This window comes from Ascaphus truei, chromosome 8 (assembly GCF_040206685.1).
Source record: "Ascaphus truei isolate aAscTru1 chromosome 8, aAscTru1.hap1, whole genome shotgun sequence".
In the NCBI taxonomy this organism is placed as follows: Eukaryota; Metazoa; Chordata; class Amphibia; order Anura; family Ascaphidae; genus Ascaphus; species Ascaphus truei.
In genome coordinates, this window is record NC_134490.1 from 26,377,072 (window position 1) to 26,399,653 (window position 22,582).

General features: G+C 44.8%; 1 protein-coding gene across 2 annotated transcripts in view; it reads right to left on the minus strand.

Moving 5' to 3' along the window:
- Window positions 1-21,498, minus strand: part of LOC142501263 (hexokinase-1) — a 63,674-nt gene extending 42,176 nt beyond the window's left edge. The window contains exons 1-2 of one of the 2 annotated variants that reach the window (XM_075610910.1): window positions 21,225-21,498; window positions 242-404 (exon numbers count right to left, since the gene is read on the minus strand). In XM_075610910.1, the coding sequence (XP_075467025.1) occupies window positions 242-404; window positions 21,225-21,287 (226 nt within the window). In that variant the 5' untranslated portion in view covers window positions 21,288-21,498. Of the gene's footprint in view, window positions 1-241; window positions 405-5,901; window positions 5,993-21,224 lie in introns of those variants that run through there. The other variant, XM_075610911.1, reaches the window with a different exon arrangement.
- Between the last annotated feature and the right edge of the window lie 1,084 nt (window positions 21,499-22,582).

The window sequence follows — 22,582 nt, forward strand, 5'->3', positions numbered from 1 at the left end:
ATATTGCTTGAACTGCAGCTTTAACACGTGATGAGCAAGGAAACATTTACCTGCTACAAATAGTCCATCTGATCCTGACTACCATTGCAGAGCCTAGCAAAGAGATTAATCTCCCATAAATCTGATTAGTTATAATCTGGGCAAAACCCAAAACAGAAAGTGAGGCCAGTGATCTTCCTCTGGTTAATCAGAGAGTGTCCGTAATGGCAAAGTATTGTTTGTATTTAAAAAACAACCTTACCTGTTCCATCAGGGATTGACCTTACAAACGTTGGCAGCATCTTAATAATAGCTGTTGGATTGGTGTCTCTTGAAAGGCCGTTCTCCATTTCTCTCTTGAACCGAGCCATCATGTCCAGTAAGGTTTCATCCGAGAGCCGCATGGCGTACAAATACTTATCAATCTTCAAAAGATAAGGAGGAGAAACGATAGGACGGTGAGAAAATGCTGGTGAAGCATTACAAAGACGTATTCTAGGTCAAGTTTATTTCAAATGTAAGGGTTGATTTCACAAAAAAGGTTCCAGGTGTCGCCCGAGTGTTAAAGGACCATATAGTGTACCAATGGCAGTAACATGTTTAAGGGTTTAATTAAAAGGTCATATTTACTCAGCAGTGCTTTAACAGTACTGGAAGACACCATATGAATGGGTCAAAACGGTGTCTTCCGGCACCAAGTATCTTACAGAATAGCACTGCTTAGTAAATATGGGTCTATATGTGGGCGATTGATGCATTTATTACTTAAATGTGACACCTCGTTTATACCATTTTTAAATCTATTTTTAAAGTTAGTTTGTAAACACGGGGAGCGGTGACTTGGGAGATGGTTGATTTCCTCTGGCTTCTCCTTTGCTTCTGAAAGCACGGTGTTCAACAAGATTTTGCACAGGTAACGCCTCCTATTTCCCCCTCCCATTCCAGAAGTGGCCTTTTGAGCCTCAAAACAAGTTAGTTAAGCTACTGAAAGACTGCCGCACCCGGACAATGCCAAGACGTTGAGATACTAGGTCACTATGGCAAGCCCCCACATGCAACATGGCCGCTCACGGAGCTAGCAGACAGGACCCTGGTATAAGCATCCTGGCGCACACATGCGGGTAAACCGCTATGTGTAAATATCATCAGTGGCCAGATGTTTAAGTTTGATCCCTTTGGGAGTGTGTTTTGACATCTTAGTGGGGATTGTCGCTCAAAGCAATGAGGTGTTAAGGAAAGTATTGAGTGCAAATGAAAGTAGCATTTCGTATGACAAACACCATATCACCTTGTGAATAAAGAGACGTAGCCTGTTCTGGCGTTAACAGCCATTCCAGTCAAAGATCGGGAGCAATACCCCACATTCCGCTTTGATCAATCCCAGCCATAAAGCCATTATAGGGACATTACAAGAATGGACAGCATGTGATCCTCACGGACAACACTGACATTTACCAACTAGTCAAATATCAGAGGAACTATAGTTACAGCTGCACTTCCAAATGAACTTCAAATGACAGTTATCCTGCATACGGTCTGTGTGCTGGCGTTACTTTAATGGTGCAATCTCTGGGAAACGGAGTGAAAGACGCTAGGACGTATTCTTGGGGCAACTGGAAGTGTATAAAGATGCTCATTCTCCTGTTCTCTCTCTCTCTCACACACACACACACACACACACACACAAAAAAAACATTGATAAGTTCCCCCTTAAATCAGAGATCTTTATTCGAAAGCTAGATCTGTTTCAATATTGGGTTTGCCCCAGCGAAGCTTGACCCCATAACCACAGGGGTTATTTACTAAAAAGTCTTTCAGCTGCCAAACGTGCAAAAACAGAACCAGATTTAGCAACAACAAAAAAGGAATCCTATTAAGATCAGAGATTTTCTTTTGATACATTTAGTGGAAGCCTTTTGTACTGGTTTGGCAGCCAGGGACTTTATTAAGTAGATCCCGATAGTCTACCAATATTCCATTACACTGGAATACACTTAAATATTTCACTTCCCGAGATCGTAACCACGTGACCTCTTGGGGTGCCGATCACTTGGTCGTGGCCAGGCCACTAGTGACAGGATCCGACTTTACTTCTGTTCTGATCATGTTCACCAATTTGATGGATTCCACTCCCCCCGCCCCCCCCCCCCCAACCCAGGCAACGAGCAAGAGACCTGACAACAACAACAAGAGCACCGCAAGGGACTAAAGAAAAAGCCAAAAATTCCTGTTGAAATCCCGAGAGGGAGACACATGATAATTACAGAAATTCCATAGTTTTTCCACAATAGCCTTCTTGAATCAAAAACCATTTTATTCTTAAACATCCAATAGAGTTTATATTAACCAATTCCATGTCTTTTGAAACAAAATGATGTAGGAATTAGACAAACAATGAGTAATTAAGAGTCAGGGTATGTGGAAAAAGTAATTGAAACGCTCTTTTTATCAGATAAATTAAAAGGTGATAAATTAGAAATCAGGTGTTTAAATAATTAGGTAGATCTTCAGTTGTGTGTTTGGGAGGCCCCACCATATATAAAGATGAGAAACCTTGTGAGTTTGGTCTTCCCCATACAGGTGTGTGGAAACACGTCATTCCACGATCAAAAGAAATCTCAGAGGATCTCAGAAAAGCAGTTATTGATGGTCATCAGTCTAGAAAGAGTTACAAAACAATTTCTAAGGATTTGGGGCTCCACCAATCCACTGTCAAACAGATAGAAAAAGTTCAAGACAAGTCACTCTACCAAGGAGTGGTTATCCTACCAAAATCTCTCCAAGAACAAACCGGCAAATCATCCAGTAAGTCACCATGAATTCCAGAGTAACTTCCAAGGATCAGCAAGCCACTCTTGCTTTGGCTAAAGTGAGTGTTCATGACTCAACTAACAGAAAAAGACTGAACAAGAATGGTGTTCATCAATGGATAGCCAGGTGGAAATCACTGCTCTCTAAAATTAACATTGCTGCTGTCCGAAGCTTGCCAAAGAGCACATAGATGATCCACAAGACTTCTGGAACAATGTTCTCTGGACAGACGAATCAAAAGGTAGAACTTTTTGGCCTTAACGAGAAATGTTATGTTTGGCAAAAACTAAAACTGCATTCGAACAGAAGAACCTCATCCCAATCGTCAAGCATCGTGGCGAGAGTGGGGTGGTTTGGGGCTGCTATGCAGCCTCGTGACCTGGATGGCTTACCATCATTGACACAGCCATGAATTCTGCATTGTATCAGAAGATTCTAGAGGAGAATGTCAGGCCATCCGTCCGTGAGCTGAAACTGATGCGAAAGTGGGTCATGCAGCAAGACAATGATCCTAAACATACAAGCAGATCTACAAAAGAATGGCTGCAGAAGAAATTCCGCGTTTTAGAATGGCCTAGTTAAAGTCCGGATTTAAACCCCATGGAAATGTTGTGGCAGGACGTGAAGTGAGCCGTCCATGCAAGAAAGCAGTTCTGTAAGGAGGAATGGGCCAAAATTCCTCAAAACCGATGTGAGAGACTGACCAGCAGTTACAGGAAACGCTTAGTTGAAGTCATTGCTGATCTAGAGGCGTCACCAGGTACTGAATCTAAAGGTTCCCATACTTTGTTTATTTTATTTATTTATTTATAAAATATTTTACCAGGAAGTAATACATTGAGAGTTACCTCTCGTTTTCAAGTATGTCCTGGGCACAGAGTAAAACAAATAATACATGGTTACAAGTACAGTTACATAAATTAACAAGGTATACATTAAATACAAGACATTGCGTGCACAGTTAAAGAAAATATATATTATGAGCGTATGTTGAATAATTTGTGGTTAAATAAATGTTGAAAAAGTATCATGCTTGTGTGTCATTTGTTTGATCAGGTTATCTTTATCTATTAATAGGACTTAGATTAAGATCTAACAACATTTTAGGTTTGAAATACAGTAGGTGAAAATCTTAAGTGGTTCACAAACTCTCGCGTGTGTTCGGTAAAGTCAAATGCTGCTGCCTACAATACACTTCCGATAACCATCTCTCTCTCACTTAAAGGGCCAGTTGCCCCTGCAAGTTTATTTTTCCATCAATGTATTTATTTTAATTTCTTCACAAATCTGTACAGTAGGATGTCCAATTTCACTTCTGTCGTTCTTTCGCTGCCCACTGAATTTTTATTAACACAAAATGAGCCTAAAACCTAATATAAGGCGACTAAGCTCCTCAGGGCAGGGGAAGAGATTCATTAAGCGTAAACGTGGGATATCGCTCCCCGACCCAGGGTTATCTGGCATGCAAATCGATGGCAGGTACTGCCAGATTGGGCTGAAATACATCGCATGGCTGCTTACTGAATGTCGGTGTTAGTGGCATTAGCAGACCTCAAAAAGGACATTATTTAAGAAAATTAAGAATTTTTTTTTCCCTGATAAGATCCTTTGTAGTCTGCTGTTAAGTGGTTCTGTGCTGCCTGGTGGAGAGGTGAAAGTGAGAATAAAACAGCGGGAGCTTCCATGTGAACACTACTGTAGGCTTGGGCCCGTTTAAATACCACTTATAAGAAAACTAAAAGCTAGAGGTGACATTTTTTTTTATTGGTAATCTACTTCAGGGCTTCTCAGAACTATCAAAATAGGTTATATTGGAGAACTGCACCTTTATATATTAAAGTACCGTAAATGTGACCAATATATTTATAATATTATGCTATCCTTATTTATATTTTAGAATTATTTATATTTTAGAATTAATAAATGTTAATCAGTGCTGTGCTACCTACATTTTAGAAATGGATCATGAAGAGAATTAAAATAAGAAAGAACGCAATCTTATTATCATTCAATCTCTTACTGCGGGATTTCTAAAATTCAAAAGGGCACTTAGAATTTGGGTTACCATCAACTAATATGAAGACTCCGTGCTTTGCAGGTTTATTTTAATCGCCACCATCTCCCTAAAATACATTTTAAAACTTGCGAAAGATTAAATAATGTTTGTCTTTCCCGCAAACTGTGGGGTCTTTGCTTATACAGTATTTGCAGTGGGCTCTGGCAGGTGAAGACACCATGCACAAGTCTTTATCAATCATTGTCTGTGTCTCGGGCCCTAAACAAACTTCCCCAAAGCATGTGAAACCCCAGCTGGTGGAAGAATTCCTGTGACATGTTTCAAATTGTTCTGTGATAGTAACTAGATTTAGTGTCATGGTGGTGTATGATGAACACAAAACTTAAAAGTGTAGTCACTGGTAGCGCCAGAGTGACCCAATGACAGTGACATTTTGAGGCGTTGTGTGTCAGTCTCCCGATAGCAAATCTGGAGTTGGGGAAAAGAAAACCAGGCCAATTTTTATCCAAGCAAAAGAATACCAGTGTGTTCTATGGGACTTTCTGTTTTTTTTTTTAAATATTTTTTTCTCTTTAATAAATGTTATAGGTTTTTTTTTTTTCTCTCTTTGTCTCTAGTTATGCTAGCGTTTTACAGTGAAATCTTGGTTAACTGAAAAAATTATATTTGAAATAATTAATTTGCATCATTTGTATGTTACTTTATGAAAGCAACAATTACAAATACCCACAGATTTCAGGCAGTGTTAAGTTTACTTGTATAAATTATATATATTTTTATTTTATTCTTAAACCCTCTTTCCTGTTCCACTATTATTTTGTTCTGTTAAATATTTTTGGCAAAATACTAAATAAAATAATCACACACACACACACACACACACACACACACACACACACACACACACACACACACACACACACACACACACACACACACACACACACACACACACACACACACCTCAACCCCGTTATAGCACGATCCACTACAACGCAGATCCGCTTATAAAACGCGGTCTGAGCGTGGCTCCCGATTGAAAAACATTTCAAATTTTTTTTTTATAGCAAAATGGCCGCTGCATGAGGACTTACCCGGCATTTGAAGCTCTCTCCTCCCCCTGCTTCGACAGACAGACAGACATACACTGATAGCCATTCTATACCTGCTACACCATAGGATCCCACCAATCCTATGGTGTAGCAGGTATAGAATCGCTACCAGTGTACAGTATGAAGGGTCATGGGTTCTATTCCTGCATGGTATGCTAAAATTATTAGTGTAGGGGGGAGGTGTGTGTGCGTGTGTCCTTTTATGTATAAACCTGGACTAACTTGAGAAGATATTATATTAGGGGAGGACTGGTTCAGTGAGTAAAAACCCTGGCTCTGTAAACGACACAGAGTTTGAAGCAGGTGAACCCGGTTCAATTCAGTGTTCAGCTCCTTTTGACCTTGGGCAAGTCACTTCCTTTTGACCTTGGGCAAGTCACTATCTCCCTGTGCCTCAGGCACCAAATACACAGATTATAAAATCATCTGGGCAGGGACTGTGTCTGTAAAAAGCCCTGTGTTGCATACCATGTACTATACTGTAATTGTGAAGTGCTTTTACGTCCCATATGGACAAAAGCACTTTATGAAATGAAGTTATCAACTTTTCCCTGTTTCAGGATTAAAATGTGACAGTATCACCACGGGCGTTCGCAGGAGGGGGCAAGGGGGGGCGCTTGCCCCCCCTGAATCCAGGGCCGCCAAAGGGTACTGCTTCCCGGGCCCCGTGGGTCAGGCCGGGCCCCCTGCGCAGCCGGGCACCAGTTAATTAAATACATTTAAAAAAAAAAAGTTTAAAAAAATGGCGCCGATTCCCCACGGTCCCGGCGCGCATGCGCAGGGCAAGCAGGGCCCGCTTCCCCCCGCTCCCAAAGTGGGACGGAGGGGGAAGTACAAGCCAAGCTCCTCTGCGGCCCGCTCCCCCTCCCGCTCCCAACGTGGGATGGAGGGGGAAGTACCAGCTCCTCTGCGGCCTGCTCCCAATGTGGGACGGAGGGGGAAGTACCAGCTCCTCCTGCGGCCCGCTTCCCCCCCTTGGCCAGCTTCCCGCGCACCCACCTCCCACGTGCCCCCCGGCCCACCACCCGTGGCCTTGCCCCCCCCCCGAGCCCACCTCCCGAGCCCTCCTCCCGCGCCCCCTCCCCAAGCCCACCTCCCGCGCCCCCTCCCCAAGCCCACCTCCCGCGCCCTCTCCCCAAGCCCACCTCCCATCCCTGGCAGCTGCCGCGGGGATATCGGGGGCAGAAGGGGATATCGGTGGCAGGCGGGGGAAGCGTCCGGCGACAAGCTGCACCCACCCGGTCAAGGTAAGTCACCCCACCCAGTCACCGTCACCCACTGCCACCGTCACCCACTGTCACCGTCACCCACTGTCACCGTCACCCACTGTCACCGTCACCCACCCAGTCACTGACTGTCACTCACCCAGTCACTGTCACTCACTCAGTCACTGTCTCCCACCCACCCACTGTCTACCATCCACCCAGTAACTGTCTCCCACCCACCCAGTCACTGTCACCCACCCACCCAGTCACTGTCACCCAGTCACTCTCTCCCACCGTCATTCACCCACCCACCATCATTCACCCACCCACATTCAACATTAACCCACCCACCCACTGTCATTCACCCATCCACCCACCGTCATTCAACGGTCATTCACCCACCCACCGTCATTCACCCACCCACCCACCGTCATTCACCCACCCACCCACCCACCGTCATTTACCCACCCACCCACCGTCATTCACCCACCCACCCACTGTCATTCTACTGTCATTCACCCACTCACCCAGACACATGTCTTTTGTTGAAAATATAAAAATAAACAGGTTGCATTGTAATGTTTTATTCTGTATCACAATAAGAAAACAGTTAAGTAAAAGTTGCGCTCTAAAATATATTTTTTCGTGGTAGGTGCGCTATGGGTTCGGGGGGGGGGGGGGGGGCGCTATGGGTTTTGGGGGGGCCTGCTCCTTTCATTTGTCCTGGGCCCCATGATTTCTGTTGGCGGCTCTGCCTGGATAACTCGCAGTCCTGGGCTGTTTTTGGCATTTATGGTGCCGTAAGTACGTTAACGGCGCTATAAACGCCAAAAACAGACTCTGGGTGGACCGGGACGGAGGTGGGTGGACCGGGACGGAGGTGGGTGGGTGCCCCTCGCGCCGCGGCAGGCAGCTAGTGGAAGGCTAGCCTATGCTGCTACGCAGGAGGAAGCGCAGCGCACTGTCATTGGTAGCACTCGGGAGTGATGCGGCTCTCATTGGTAACACTACCTACAAACGAAAGCCATCTCACTCCCAAGTCGGGACCAATCTGTGCCGCAGCCGGGACCGCCATTGCGCTGCGGTTATAAATTATGCCCCCCCCCCCCTGAAAAAAATTCTGCGGACGCCCATGGGTATCACTATTTATTGCAAAGCACCGACTACTCCAAATGTTCCTGCATGCAGACATTAAGGAATGGGGAAAGAAATGCCACGCATGACAGTACAAGCCTAGTCTAGAAAAAAGTAATTGCGAAATACTCCCTCTTTTCTTAAAGGGCTGTTTAACTTATCTGTGTAATTAGCTTCCTTAGGGTGAATAGGGGAAAAAATATTCCATCGGCTTAAAGGTGCAGGCCCCCTACATGTTTTTTTGCTCCTCCCCCATTTTTTAGATAGAAAGCAGGGGGTCCCCAGAGCTGAAACACGCTATTATCAGCTCCAGAGGACCCCTTGTTTGAGATACCAACAGTGATGATAGCGGCGGTATGTACCCTCTAGGGGAAACAAAATGGTGGTTTAAATCGCCGGCATGAAGCAGGTGAATAGGAAGTCATTTGTCGTGGGTATATAAAGACCAGGAAGAACTGGCGCTACTTTTCCAGGAAGTATCAAGAGAACCAAGGGGTCCCCAGAGCTGAAATTAATGCAACTCTCAGGACTGCCTAATCCCCACCATTGTAAATAAGGAGGGAGATGAGGGGCGGAGGGAGATGAGGGGCGGAGGGAGATGAGGGGCGGAGGGAGATGAGGGGGCGGAGGGAGATGAGGGGGCGGAGGGAGATGAGGGGGCGGAGGGAGATGAGGGGGCGGAGGGAGATGAGGGGGCGGAGGGAGATGAGGGGGCGGAGGGAGATGAGGGGCGGAGGGAGATGAGGGGGCGGAGGGAGATGAGGGGCGGAGGGAGATGAGGGGCGGAGGGAGATGAGGGGCGGAGGGAGATGAGGGGCGGAGGGAGATGAGGGGCGGAGGGAGATGAGGGGCGGAGGGAGATGAGGGGCGGAGGGAGATGAGGGGCGGAGGGAGATGAGGGGCGGAGGGAGATGAGGGGCGGAGGGAGATGGGGGAAAGGGGGAAACTCCATGCATGGAACGGTTTCATTCATTTGTATCTTGTGAAAAAGGAATATGCGTGGTGTTGGAAACACTGGATTCAAGCAGATCAACATAATTATCGGTTTGCCTAATGATGGCACCATAATTAGTTTGGATCAGAGCGAAGCTACCAATTTGTATGACTAATTAATGCCTCTTAGTGATAAGATTATTTGCCAAACATTATAACAACCCTCCAAAGCTTTTATTGACCGGAACTTTTTAAAAGTATAAAATAAATATATTTAAAACAAGTGTTTTTTTTTTGTTTTTTTTAAGGTGTCAAGACAGCTGCTATTAAACCTGCCATTGCCCTTAGTTCCCTTTCGTACTAAACTGCACTGTGCCTTTGGGAAACTTGGTTGACTGCTATGATACCAAGCAGGTGCAAAGCTCCTGCAACATCTCCACAAATACCTCCTAACACCACCATAACTCCTCTTCTAGATGTCACGGAAATGCCCCCCCAAAACAAAAACCGGAACGGTTAGGGCCCTCCCCACGTATATGACAGCAATGCCCCTGAAGGGACGTGACTGCACATACACGCTCTCCTGACACAAAGCGAATGTCCCATGGCATCATGGGAGTGTACAGTGACATCACGTCGCTGTGTCTCCTCTATGTTCAGAGACTGCATGGATCAGCTTAGTGGCCTGAATTCACAAAGCTGCGAAACAAGATTTAAAAATTGTGAAACCGCTGTATAAAATAAAGCTGGAGTGTTTTCATTTCCAGCAATGGTTATTAATTACCCCCTTCCTAGCAAACCAGACAACCACCCATTTTTAGTTCATACAGTATTATGAAATTGTATATGAATTTTTATATTCATTTAAAGCTAAAAAGATGGTCATTTGACCCTTTCAGTGTCGGAGCAGCTGAATGTTTGTTAGTCAGGCATTTTCTTTACCCTTATACCACCCTATCAGAGGGCCAATAAAGTGAATAAAGTGAGTGGCAGAGGGCGGGAGGGAGGCCTGTCCACACTTTTGTTGAAAACAGGGTAACATTACATAAAAGGGGGCAGCCAAAAGCAAATCAAACCCCTCCACAAGTCTCAGGACACCCTGTTAAAGAAAGTTTAAAAAGGATTTATAAATACTTACTGGTGTCAGATTTTGGTAAAAAGGCACCAGTCCCCCAGATTTCTACCCTGTAAACAGGTCACTGCCATTAGGACACTTCGGCCCTAGGAGGGATTTCCCTTTTATAAATAAAGCCTACACAAAGCCTCTTTGTGGTGGAACGGAACATCATGCAGCAGCCCCCCCCCCCCCCCCCCCTGCCACTGCCAACCCCACCGCTTCAGGGGTCCAATTAGAGGTTTAAGGGTAAGGTGTTAGGGGTTATAAGGGCAAGGGGTTTTAGTTTAGCTTCTGCATTATAGCCAATAATAAATCATTAATGGCTGAACAAGGGAGGAAGTTACTAGAGAGATATACAGTACATCTTAGCAACAGCCTGTCATAACCAATTAACACCATGAGATTTTAGCCAAAGAGAAATCGGCTGAACATTTTTAGTTAGATGATCAAATGTACAATACACAGTGAACTGTAGTAATGATAATGTTTATTTTAGTCAGTATTACTGTCAAGTGTGTTCCCCAAGGTCACAGAGTCTGAACAATAACAGAGTCATATTAGGCTTCCTACATGAAAAAATGAAATTATAATGGTCTAATTCAGAAATGCCAAACTGCAAGGACCTAAATCAGTTAAATGTGCGGGTTGTAGAACATAAAATGGCATGTTAATGGAAAAATCCTTATCAGTAGGACACAAGACTACTGGTCCAAATCAGTGAGAGTTTACAGATCTGTTAGCTTGACTTAAAATATTATCAATAAGAAGTAAACTGACACGTATCAGATCTTAAAGCTGCAGACCAAGCAATATCATGCATGTGTTTTTTTTAAAATAAAAATTATGACAAAATACGCGTAACATTTAAAAAAAAAAAAACCTCTGAATTACATTTTTAATGTAGTATAATGTAACAAGTAATTTTTGTTTCTATAGCAACCATTTACATCATCACACTGGCTGCAGAATACTCCTCTGCAGTCATTTAGTGAACTCCCCGAGCCGAATCTTCGCTGATCGATCACAAGAGAACGGATCGATCGTCAATTTAGCCAACTACTTATTGTGCCGATTGTATTGATGCACATATTAAAGAAAAAACACAGAAGCTTGGACTGCTGCTTTAATGCCAGTCTGTCTTCTACTTTAGACCTACACCTCAGTAGTGAAAATAAAATGAATGTACACAAATGCTGTATTTCTAAAATAAATGTGCATATTTAGAAGATCAGTTTAACGCAGAATTGCAAAAGTCTGTTTTCATGGGGAAAGAAAATGTAAATGCACCAATGGACATGCATCTTAAAATAACATGTATGTTATTATATAATTTGGGGGGGGGGGGAGAGAAATGTATTGAAATCAATTATTTTAAAACACTGTTTTATTTTTTAAAAGGGGGAAGTCCTGTCTAGGACTGTAACTAACTAAAGGACAGTTACATGTTTTACAGGTTACATGGAGTATGTATTTTAAAATCATTTTTACACTAACATTTTTATGGTAAATATGCTTTGTATGGCCCTCACAATCTTTACCAAAATGTCGTCTGGCGATAAGACTGTTTGTCCGCCAAAGTTATCTTAGCTCTGTTCCTTTGTTTGCAAAGTAATTATGGTACGATAATTACCCAAACATAAATTGCTGACACACTTGAATCCTGTGTTCCAGATTAAAAGTGATGCATATTTTTCACAAGGAGTAACTTTTAAGGGCGATGAAATCTTTCTACAGTAGCCAATTACACGGATACGCAATGTTAAACTGCCTCTTTGCATCGAGATCATTCCGCCCAGGTAAAGCTAAAAATACACCTTTGCCAGTGTAATATTATACATCAAGAAGAATGTAGTAATACAGGATTCGGACACAAATGGGCGGTCCCATTGCCCCCTGTGAGAGAGGAAACGGCAGAGTCTGAGCCAAAACATGTCCTTTTACCACCAACTTAACCAGGAATCCAGCAACTGTTCACAAGCAAACAGTGACACACACCCACACCCACACACAGGAAAGGAAGTAGTCTATTTGTTAATGTTGTGACCTTCAGTTGAAAATGAACAGAATTATTAACCCTTTTCCATCCAGGTGGCACCTACCAAATGTTAGCTGCTGACCACTGTTTCCCAGCACAGGATGCCCAAGTGCACTTGTTCACCGACACGTACACACAAAGTACTTTTATACATAAATTAGATGCACAAATGTAACCCGTACACTACCTTATAAAAAAAGGAGAATTTTGTCCTTGAGATACCAAGAGCTGCTATTCGGTATCGCTACCCGTAGTAAAGACAGATTTTCTTCCCTGTGTCTGCATTCCTTTTAACATAGTGTGTGTGAGAGTGTGAGTGTATATATATATATATATATATATATATATATATATATATATATATATATATATATATATATATATATATATATATATATCTTTTTAATATATAAAATCGAATGGTTAGTGAGGTTAGTGCTATCTGCGGTGAATCTGATTGGTCCGTGACTCTCATTGGCCAAGAGGTACGCCCCACTGTGACATCACCTCCTTCACTCTCACACACTTGCAGTCACACCACACGCCCAGAACCTCTGAGGACTCCTTGGTAAGTTGACATATCACACTGTCACCCCCCACACTCACACACAACCCTGTACACACAGTCACCCCCTCACACTCACACACTCAGTGTCACACTCAACACTGTACACACACTCACACTCAACCCTGTACACACACACACACACACACACACTGTCACCCCTGTGTACACACACATTCACACTCACCCCTGTCAAACAACAACCTGTACACACACACACACACACACACACACACTGTCAGGCCTGTGTACACACACACACACACACACACACACTCTCACCCCTGTGTACACACACACACATCTTACACATTCCACACATTCACACTCACCCATTACCTTTATTGTCCCTGTGCACATCATCTCTTTTCATCCCGCTCTCTGGCCACATGCCCGTCTAAAGCGCTCATATATGCCCGCCGCCGCGCACATTACACCGCCCGCACGCGTCCATTACCTTTATTGTCCCTGTGCACACGCGCGCACATTACACCCCCTCCGCTCACCTCTCCCGGCGCTCCCCTCATCTCCATCCCCGGCGGGGGAACAGGCAGCGGACCCCCTTCCTCCCTCGCGGCGCCTAAGATGGCGGCGCAACCGGAAGGACACCCTTCTTCCCTCGCGGCGCCGAGTGAGAAGATGGCGGCGGCCGGAAGTAGAGGTAGGTGTCGCGTGTGTGTCGCTCTAGGTGACGTGTGTGTGTGTGTGTCACTGTGTGTCTGTGTGACAGTGTGTGTGTGACTGTGTGTGTGTGTGACACTGTGTGTGTGTGTGTGTGTGTGTGTGTGACACTGTGTGTGTGTGTCACACTGTGTGTGTGTGTCGCCCCCCCTGCCTTTCATGCCCCCCCCCCCCTGCCTTTCACACACCCCCCTGCCTTTCACACACCCCCTCACGGCCTCCGGGCAACGCCGGGTATATCAGCTAGTATATATATATATATATATATATATATATATATATATATATATATATATATATATATATATATATATATATATATATACACACACACACACACACACACACACACACACACACACACACACACACACACACACACACACACACACACACACACACACACACACACACACACACACACACACACACACATACTGTATGCTCATTTGCATGTCTTAGACAGGTCTGCAACCCTGCCTTTCACTATTATCACCCAGCGCTTCCACTGCAGCAAGGGATTCTGGGAAATGACATGCAAATGAGCACATGTATATACATACACACACACAGTGTTTTTTTCTGCACATAGAAAACGTTGATCATTTTGATACAGTTTCCTGTATATCGCCAATAATTTACGCAGTGATGTACATGGGTGTTTCATGCACATGTCCTTACCCCACAGAGCTTACACTTCCTTTTATAGCTCAAGGCAGATACGCGGACTTGTGCATTTGAGAGGGATACCAATAGTAAAATTGCACATAGCAAATAAGCGAATGTGGTTTGTCTGCATAGGGACGTTTTGTTTAACTTAGAAATGTACACTAGTAACATTAAAAAAATAAAAGAGAGGCATATTACACAGTTTTTAATCACATTTTTTTGCACAAGGTCACAAGGAGCTGGCAATGTCATTTCAAAGGCAGCGACATTAAGCCACTCCTCCTCCCACTATGCCTGCCCATTGGGACGTGGACACTGACATCTGGACCGTTAGAGGAAAATCAACTTGGCAAACCCTGCAGAAATCTAGAGCTAAAGTTTTACTGATTCTGCCGCGGTTTCATTGCCTCCGGTGTGTTGATCACCGCTCTCTATGGCGCATAGCACCCGTTCCGGCTTTATCTCTTATGGACTTAAATGGGAGTTATCGCCGGAAACACGTGATGACCTCTCTAACAAACACTGATGCATGTTCCCCTATATCCAGTGTTCGACAAACCTATACATTTGCTTGCCCTGGGCGAGTGGATTTAACCCCCGGGCGAGTAAATATTGGCCCAAGCAGCACACGTTTGGTACTAGGTGGCGAGTAGATTTTTTTGTGTGGCAAGTAGATTTTTTGGTGATTTGTCAACCACTGCCTATATCCATTCTTCATTTGTGCAGATGAAAAAAAACAGGATTAGAAGACCTGCGAATCAGGGTTCTCAGACTGTGGTGCCTCAATAACTTAATCATTGTACCCAAAAATATTAAACTTCAGGCCGCTCTCAGCTGTAGTTTGTGATATCTGTAGTATTTGCACTTTGACAGCATGTAAGTCAAGGTTCCTGGAAGTCAGTCCTTGAGAGCAGCCAAAGGCCAGGTTCAGGACAAAGCGTACCCAAGGCAAGTTATCTTGGTGATAATTAGTTAGGTTCGGTAATGAAGTGTTCATTAGCGATAGAAATGCAGGTCAATTGAGACTCAAAAATACACAATGTTTAGAACTGGGTCATAAATAAATACAGACATGGTGTCTAGTTACTAGCAGATCCAGAAATATATGCGGTGTGTGTATGCACATATACACATATCTACATTCTGAGGGACAGCCTGATGGCGGTGCCAGCGGTCACGCTCTCTCCCCCGGCACAACTTCCGGAATCACAGCTTAAATGTTGTGGTGGTTTAAGTGACTTAAAACCCCACAACATTGAAACTGTGATTACGGAAGTTGGCCTGGGGGAGAGCGCAGGAACTCTGTAAGCGCCGGCATCTCAAGGTACGTCACAACATCCCATGATGTCATCACTGGACATGAGGGCAGGCGTGTGTTTATGTATATATCCACACACACACACACACACACACACACACACACACACACACACACACACACACACACTTATATAAAATTGAAATCTTTATTACAGCATCAATGTTTCGGCGCTATCGCAGGACCTCTCAAGATCCATAGATCTGTCGATAGGACACTCACGATAATCCTGAGGCCCAGAATATCTGGCACTCACAAGACTGAGAAAAAAGGAGAGGGAGAGACCGCACTCACTTAAAGTGCATACACCGTGCACTGTAAAATTATGGTTACAGCAATATGTCACATCACAAAAAGTGGCCCAGATACCAGCACTGGACAAAGGGGATATTCCTAAAGTATTTATTACACCACATAAATCCGGATAGCCAGACGTCTTGGTCCTAAATAGAAGTCTCAATAATACCAACGTGGGGTGGGTTTACATAACCTTTGACTATTGAGACTGCTGTCTAGGATTACATTGGCAGATTCATATGGCATATTATTTAAAGTCCCTCAATGAAAAGCAGAAGTAATAATACAGTAATTTTGTTTTTATATGCACTATTAGATCACTTGGAACTTGCTCCATTAAAGAATAGCCACACACAAATTATGTATTAATATTATCTATGACGTGTGTGCTTATTTTTGTATTTTTTTTTTAGGTGGGTGTTTTTAACTTTGCATTAATAAATTAAATATATTTTAGACCAGGGGTGTGCGCAAACTGGGTGGGCGCAAGATTTTTCAGAGGGGGCACGGTGGAGGCAGAGGCCCCACCCCACGATCTTCGCCATGGGAACGTGACCCTGCTGCGTCATTTGACCCCGAAGACAAGGAAGGAGGGGGGGGGGGGGGGGGGGGGAGTCTGTTAGGACAACAGACAGGGGTGCGCAGGTGGAAAAAAAAGTTTGTGCACGCCTGTTTTAGACCATATACATTTGCTCACTCATGTTCTTTGTATAGTTTTTTTTTTTTTAGTATGGCCTTTTTTAATACTGGGTTGTGAGGCAATAATTAGGCAGTAATTAGTTAGTAATTAGTTAGTGCTACAGGTCTCCCTCACCCCCCCCCCCCCCAATTTAAATTGCACTGAAAACCTCTCTCACCCCCCTCCTCCCTCCTCCTCCTCTTCCTCTCTCATTAGGCTAGGATCCCGCTAGCTATTGCAGTGCCCACTGTGGCGGACACTGCAGGGACAAGAGCCGGCCCACAATGGGGCCGTGCCCGCTGCGAGGGGGGGCTGCCGCGCTGTGCCGGCAGTTTCTCCTGCTCAAGAAAATTGAGAGCAGGACACGCGACGGAGCGCTAGGCCACACCCACCGGCGGTTCAGCCCATGAAGGCGAAAATGCCGGGTGACGTCACGTCCTCCACTGTCTTTCCCCCTGCAGATTGGGGGACTCGGCTGCACGCGCCGCCTGCCTCGTAGACGCGCGTGCAGCGGGCCGTAGCCTTACCCTCATTCTCCCCTTCCTCTCTCACCCCTCACTTACCAGGCGTCAGTGTTGCAGCGCAGCAGAGGAGGAAGGCGGCGGCCAGTGGCAGAAGGAGAACTGAAGACCATGGGAGCGGAGCGGCAACGGAGGAAGACAGCTGGCGGCGAGAGAAGAGGACCGAGGACCACCATGTCAGCGGAGCAGGACAGCAGAGAAGTTAGACAGTGAGCGAGTGGCGGCGGCCAGATAAGAGCATTGACACCATGTGAGAAGCACAGGAAAACGGCCGGTAAGAGCGCGCCCCGACCCGGAAGTCTTTACCGATTTCCGCTGTCGCTGCTACCGCGCAGCTCCTACCTGGCCGTTCTCCTGTGCCGCTCACATGGTGTCAATGCTTTGCTCCGGCCCCCGCCGACCATTCGCTGTCTAACTCCTCTGCAGCCCTGCTCCGCTGACGTGGTGGTCCTCGGTCCTGTTCTCCCGCCACCAGCTGTCTTCCTCCTGTAGTCTTCAGTCCTCCTCTTCTGCTGCTGGCCACCTTACTCGTCAGCAGGTAAAATCAACTCGCTGCGGGGGCGAGCAGGTGGGTGTATTTGTCGAGCCCTGACTATTAGCATAGATTTTAGAATGCGTGTTTAGAATATAGTCTGCGATAGGAGTATTTTGCTCCATTGTGTTTATTTATCTTATCTTGATGCCGGAGGAAGAAACGATTATAGACTATTTTTTTTTAATTTAAATTTATATTACTGCTTGTAATTGTTAGAAAAATCAGCTACAATTTTTAATCAGCCAAATTACTCAAGAACTAAAAGATCACAATTAGCTTTAAAACAGTTTCCAGTCTTAAATCTGCACAAACCACCAGAGATTTTAATATTTACAAATGCAAAATGTTTGTCTCACGTACAAAAATGTTTAATAAAAAGCCCATTCATCGTATAAATTATTGTATATACACACACACACACACACACACACACACACACACACACACACATATATATATATATTGGTCGACAAATCATCAAAAAAAATCCACTCGCCACCTAGTACCACACGTGTGCTGCTTGGGCCAATAGGAGCTCGCCACGATGTTAAATCCACTCGCCCGGGGCGTGCAAATGTATAGGTTTGTCGAACACATACATACATACATACATACATATCTCTATCCGAGTCCCCTACTATGCCTCCGGTGCGGAGGAAGAAGGTAGTGTCCAGGGAGCAGTGCTTCCTGGACTAGGCCTAGGTCTGAACCCCGTAGGCCCCAGTCAGGCCCTGAGCCACTTGAGAGAAGTGTTGCAGGGAAGGTCCCAGATAATGGCATGCGTCCCTATTATTATTGCTGCGCCGATTACCGGACGTCCACGCGGTGATCTGCGGCCTGGGACCACGCCACAGTACTTTGGGACATTGTGTGAGACCCTCTGGCTGGAGCTCACACCACAAGGAGGATGTGGACCCTTAGGAGACAGGGGAATTGTTGTCGGAGGCCCCGCTGCGGGGGACCTACTCCAACACACCACTGCAAGCGGAACCTGTGTACTGAGTACCCAGGCAGGTACCCAACATGCACAGGGGGAAGCGCTACCTCACATTTGGGTGGGATTTGCTGGGACGGACACCAGGGGCTATTGGTGCCACAGCACCCTCAGTACTTTAGGGGAACCACCAAGTGTTGGGGTCACTGCACTATACTGTGTTATGTAGTATTGTGTGTTATATGTTTAGTATTGTTACAGTAAAGATCAGTTATATATATATATTGTGTTATTGCTTACTGCTGTTGTATTGGTTCCTGTGAGGGGTTACCCCGCCCGGGATCCCTCATAGGTGGAGGCGCTGTGCACAAGGAGATAGAGCTCACCCCAGGCTCCCAGATGCGGAGGCTAAGGCTGCGTTCCCAGTCACTGCTACAGCGCACACCTCGGCGTGCGCTCTGTGTGTAAGCACCGCCCCTCAATGGGGCTGGGCCCAGTACGCACCTCCCCGCTGAAGGTGCAGCCGCGCTGTACTCGCAGATTTTTTTTAACTCAATGGAATTGAGGTCAGAACTGGTGACGGAGGCGTGGCCACGCCCCCGCCGGTGGTTCACCCAATGAGGGCGAACCAGCCGCGTGAGGTCATGACCACGCCCCCGCAAAACCCCGACCACGCCCCCTCCCGTCGCAATCTCTCTCCCTAAAGACCGCGGGTAGCGCTGTGCACGCGCCGCGCCCCCCCCCACCGGGCGTGCGTGTCACAATGATCACTGGGACCGCAGCCTTAGGCTTCCTGTGAGCATACAGGTACAGCAGCATGCGTAGTTGCCACGTATTTCCCTTAGGCCTAGGGAAAGGGGGCTATAGCTATATACTGTAGATAAAGAAAGATTAGCTGCCAAATTAATTCTAATTTAATTGTAAAGAATTGGTCTTAAATCACAAATTAAAAAAAAAAAGTGCAAGTTAAAGACTTATTGTCACAACAATAACTAAATTAAGTATATTTTATCATGTACTAAACGAGTATTAACCTTTTAATCTCGTACTGCCATGTAAGGAAAGGGGAGTCACCTTCAACAAGTGCATCTATACTACAACATTGGAAATGTCTCTGGGGTTGCAAACTGATCTATATTTATCCAAGAGATTGTGGGAGGACCCTCCCTCTTGTATACTAAAGAAGCAAAAAGGACAAGTAACAGCAGTGTTTAACGCAGTGTTTTTCAACAGGGGTTCCTCAGGCATCCCTAAAAAGGTTCCCTGCAATTTTCAGGTCATTTGAAAATTGTACCAAATACAGAAGAATTTACAATGCATCCCCAGAATTTCCCAATATAATTATAGGGTTCCTTAACCCCCAAAAAAGGGTGGCGTTAAAACCCCCCAGTGGTTTAGTGCTTAATTTTCTAGATGCCCAGGCATGACAATGACAATATGCAGGTGTTTAATGGGCAAATATTGGAGGGCGACTATTTATCAAAGTGTCACAGCTGCAAAACTAGGTCGGCACAAGATGACACCAGATATTACAATTCAAAAACGGTCCAATGAAACTTAAGGGGTTTTGTTATTTAATGAATCAGGTGTCATCGTTTTGCAGGGAGGCTCCCCATGGTGTGTAAGGGGTGTTCCACAGTCTGCAGATGTCCATGGCAAGGTGTGTCCTTACATTTAAAATCAAGTCTAAATATGTACCAAGGATGGGGATTAGAAGGAAGTAATCATCGAAATCCATATAACAAAAACATTTACATATGGAAATGGACTTTAAATTGAACAGTGACTTATGAAATAGAGAATACAGCCCAATAAACATGAATACTTTAACAATTTTAAATTTTATCAATCAACTACATTGTAACTAACTAAATTACTAAGGAACTGGGCCCCAATACCTTAAAAAAATAAGGTAAAAAAAAGGTTTACGGCATAGATCTAATGCTGTATTTGGATGTGGACCAAATAAAATGTAACCGCCAAATAAATAATTAAAAAAAATATAATGCAAGCATGTGCCTTTGTAATAAATATGCTGTTATATTACTGCATAAATAATATTACATTCTTTATTGTAAACATGTGCCTTTGTACGAAATATTGTATTATTGCATCATAATAAAATGCATGAACAATAAATAAATTATTAATAAAACATAAGCAAACAATTCATACTATAATATGCAGGCGGATAGACAAATTGCAAACATGAAAGTAAAATGAATTCATACAAGTGGCAAACATGATTGAAGATTATGATTTAAAATCGGATTAAAACCGGTACTGTTAGGCCTGCTGCAAAAATGACTAATTGTTGTGAATTGCTGTATATTGGATTGTAATCGCCGATTTCTGCAGTTGCAGTGCGTGTGTATGATGCGCTGTGATCCTATGAAGGGCCTAGGGAAGGAAGCACAGGAAAGGACATTTCCATCCTGCCTTCAAGGACACTGCAGAGTATACAGGGACCCTGCAGTCTTCCAGTTCTATTTCTCATATATCATCATTTCCTATACAAATGCACTTGGATTAGATTGATTTATACAGACAATCCTCTTTCGATTGCTGCATATTTTATTTTTAATGCACATGCCTACATGTTCAATCTCAAATTGCACACATTTTGCAGACCACGAAAAGCATCAGTATTGCAAACAAATGCATATTTTATTTGTCACTTACCTTTTTAACCTGATCATCTTTCAGCTGTGTAAAGTAATACGCCAGAAGCTGGGCAGCTATCATTCTTGCTGATTTAACTAAAGCAAATGTGGGAAAGGTTGATGCTGAAGGTCACAGCTGCTTTAAAAGTGACCAAGTGTGGGTTTTAAAATGCTCAGCCCCCCTGCTCTGCTGAAATAAGCCTGATAAAAGGCAGGTCTCCCAGTAAGTCCCTCACCAGCTGAGAGATGCAGAAAGGTTCTTGTTTCTGCCTGGGGAAAGTGACATGTTAAATCCAGCCCACTTCCTGCAAGGTGATTGGCTGCAGTGGGGGAGCTCTGCTGCAGACAGAACAGGCTGTTCGGCAGGAGGGGGCTGTACCGGCTCCTTCTGCAGATGCGGATGCAGGCTGGTTAAAGGCATCTCCTAAATATACAATTGCACGTTTATCACGTACTTCAGCTCCTCCAAAATTCGCATCACTTCCTGTAATATGATGACAGGCACAGTACAGATATTACAAGTCAAGTTAAATGGAATCTATTATTGCGTAGAAGCAACATCAAATAATATTTGTGTGTGTGTGTGTTGTGTATATACATACATCAGTTAAGTTATGGTGGGTAAAAAAAAAGTGTCAAAAAACCTCCACAGTAAAGCAGATAGCAAATGGAAATATTACTGTGTGCTCATTTGCATGTCTTAGACAGGTCTGCAACCCTGCCTTTCACCATTATCACCCAGCACACAGCGCTTCCACTACAGCAAGGGATTGTGGGAAATGACATGCAAATGAGCACACAGTGCCACCTTTTGCTTCAAAACCATATAACATGGTCCCATGTAAGCGGATGCTTGCTGCATTGCAAAGCTTTGGAACACAGCCTGGGTTAAGATTCATAGCCAGTAAACCTACCCACAGACAGCCGTTTTGACCTTTTGGGTCTCATCAGTGTGAGGCTGGTTGTACGCGCTTTGCTGTTACACACACACACACACACAAACGCACACACACAGCCGCCGACAGATTTCCTAGGATCCAGGACTAGAGTTTCGGCAGGCCCCCTCCCCCCGGTGTCAGCAGCCTTATGAGGCCCCCCCCCCTTTCACCCCTCTATTCCCCCCATGTGTTCTTCTCCCCACTGTCTCTCCCTCTTCCCCACTCACTCTCCCCCCCCTTACCCCTCTCTCTTTCTCACTCCCTCTCTTACATCCCTCCCTCCGCTATCATTCAATTACCCCCCCCTGCTCATTCACCCCCCCCTCAATACTCATACAATTCCCCCAGCCCCCTACAATGCCCCCACAATAATTACTCCACACAATCCCCCCACAATACACACAATAATACTCCCACACACACTTTCCCTCCACCCAAA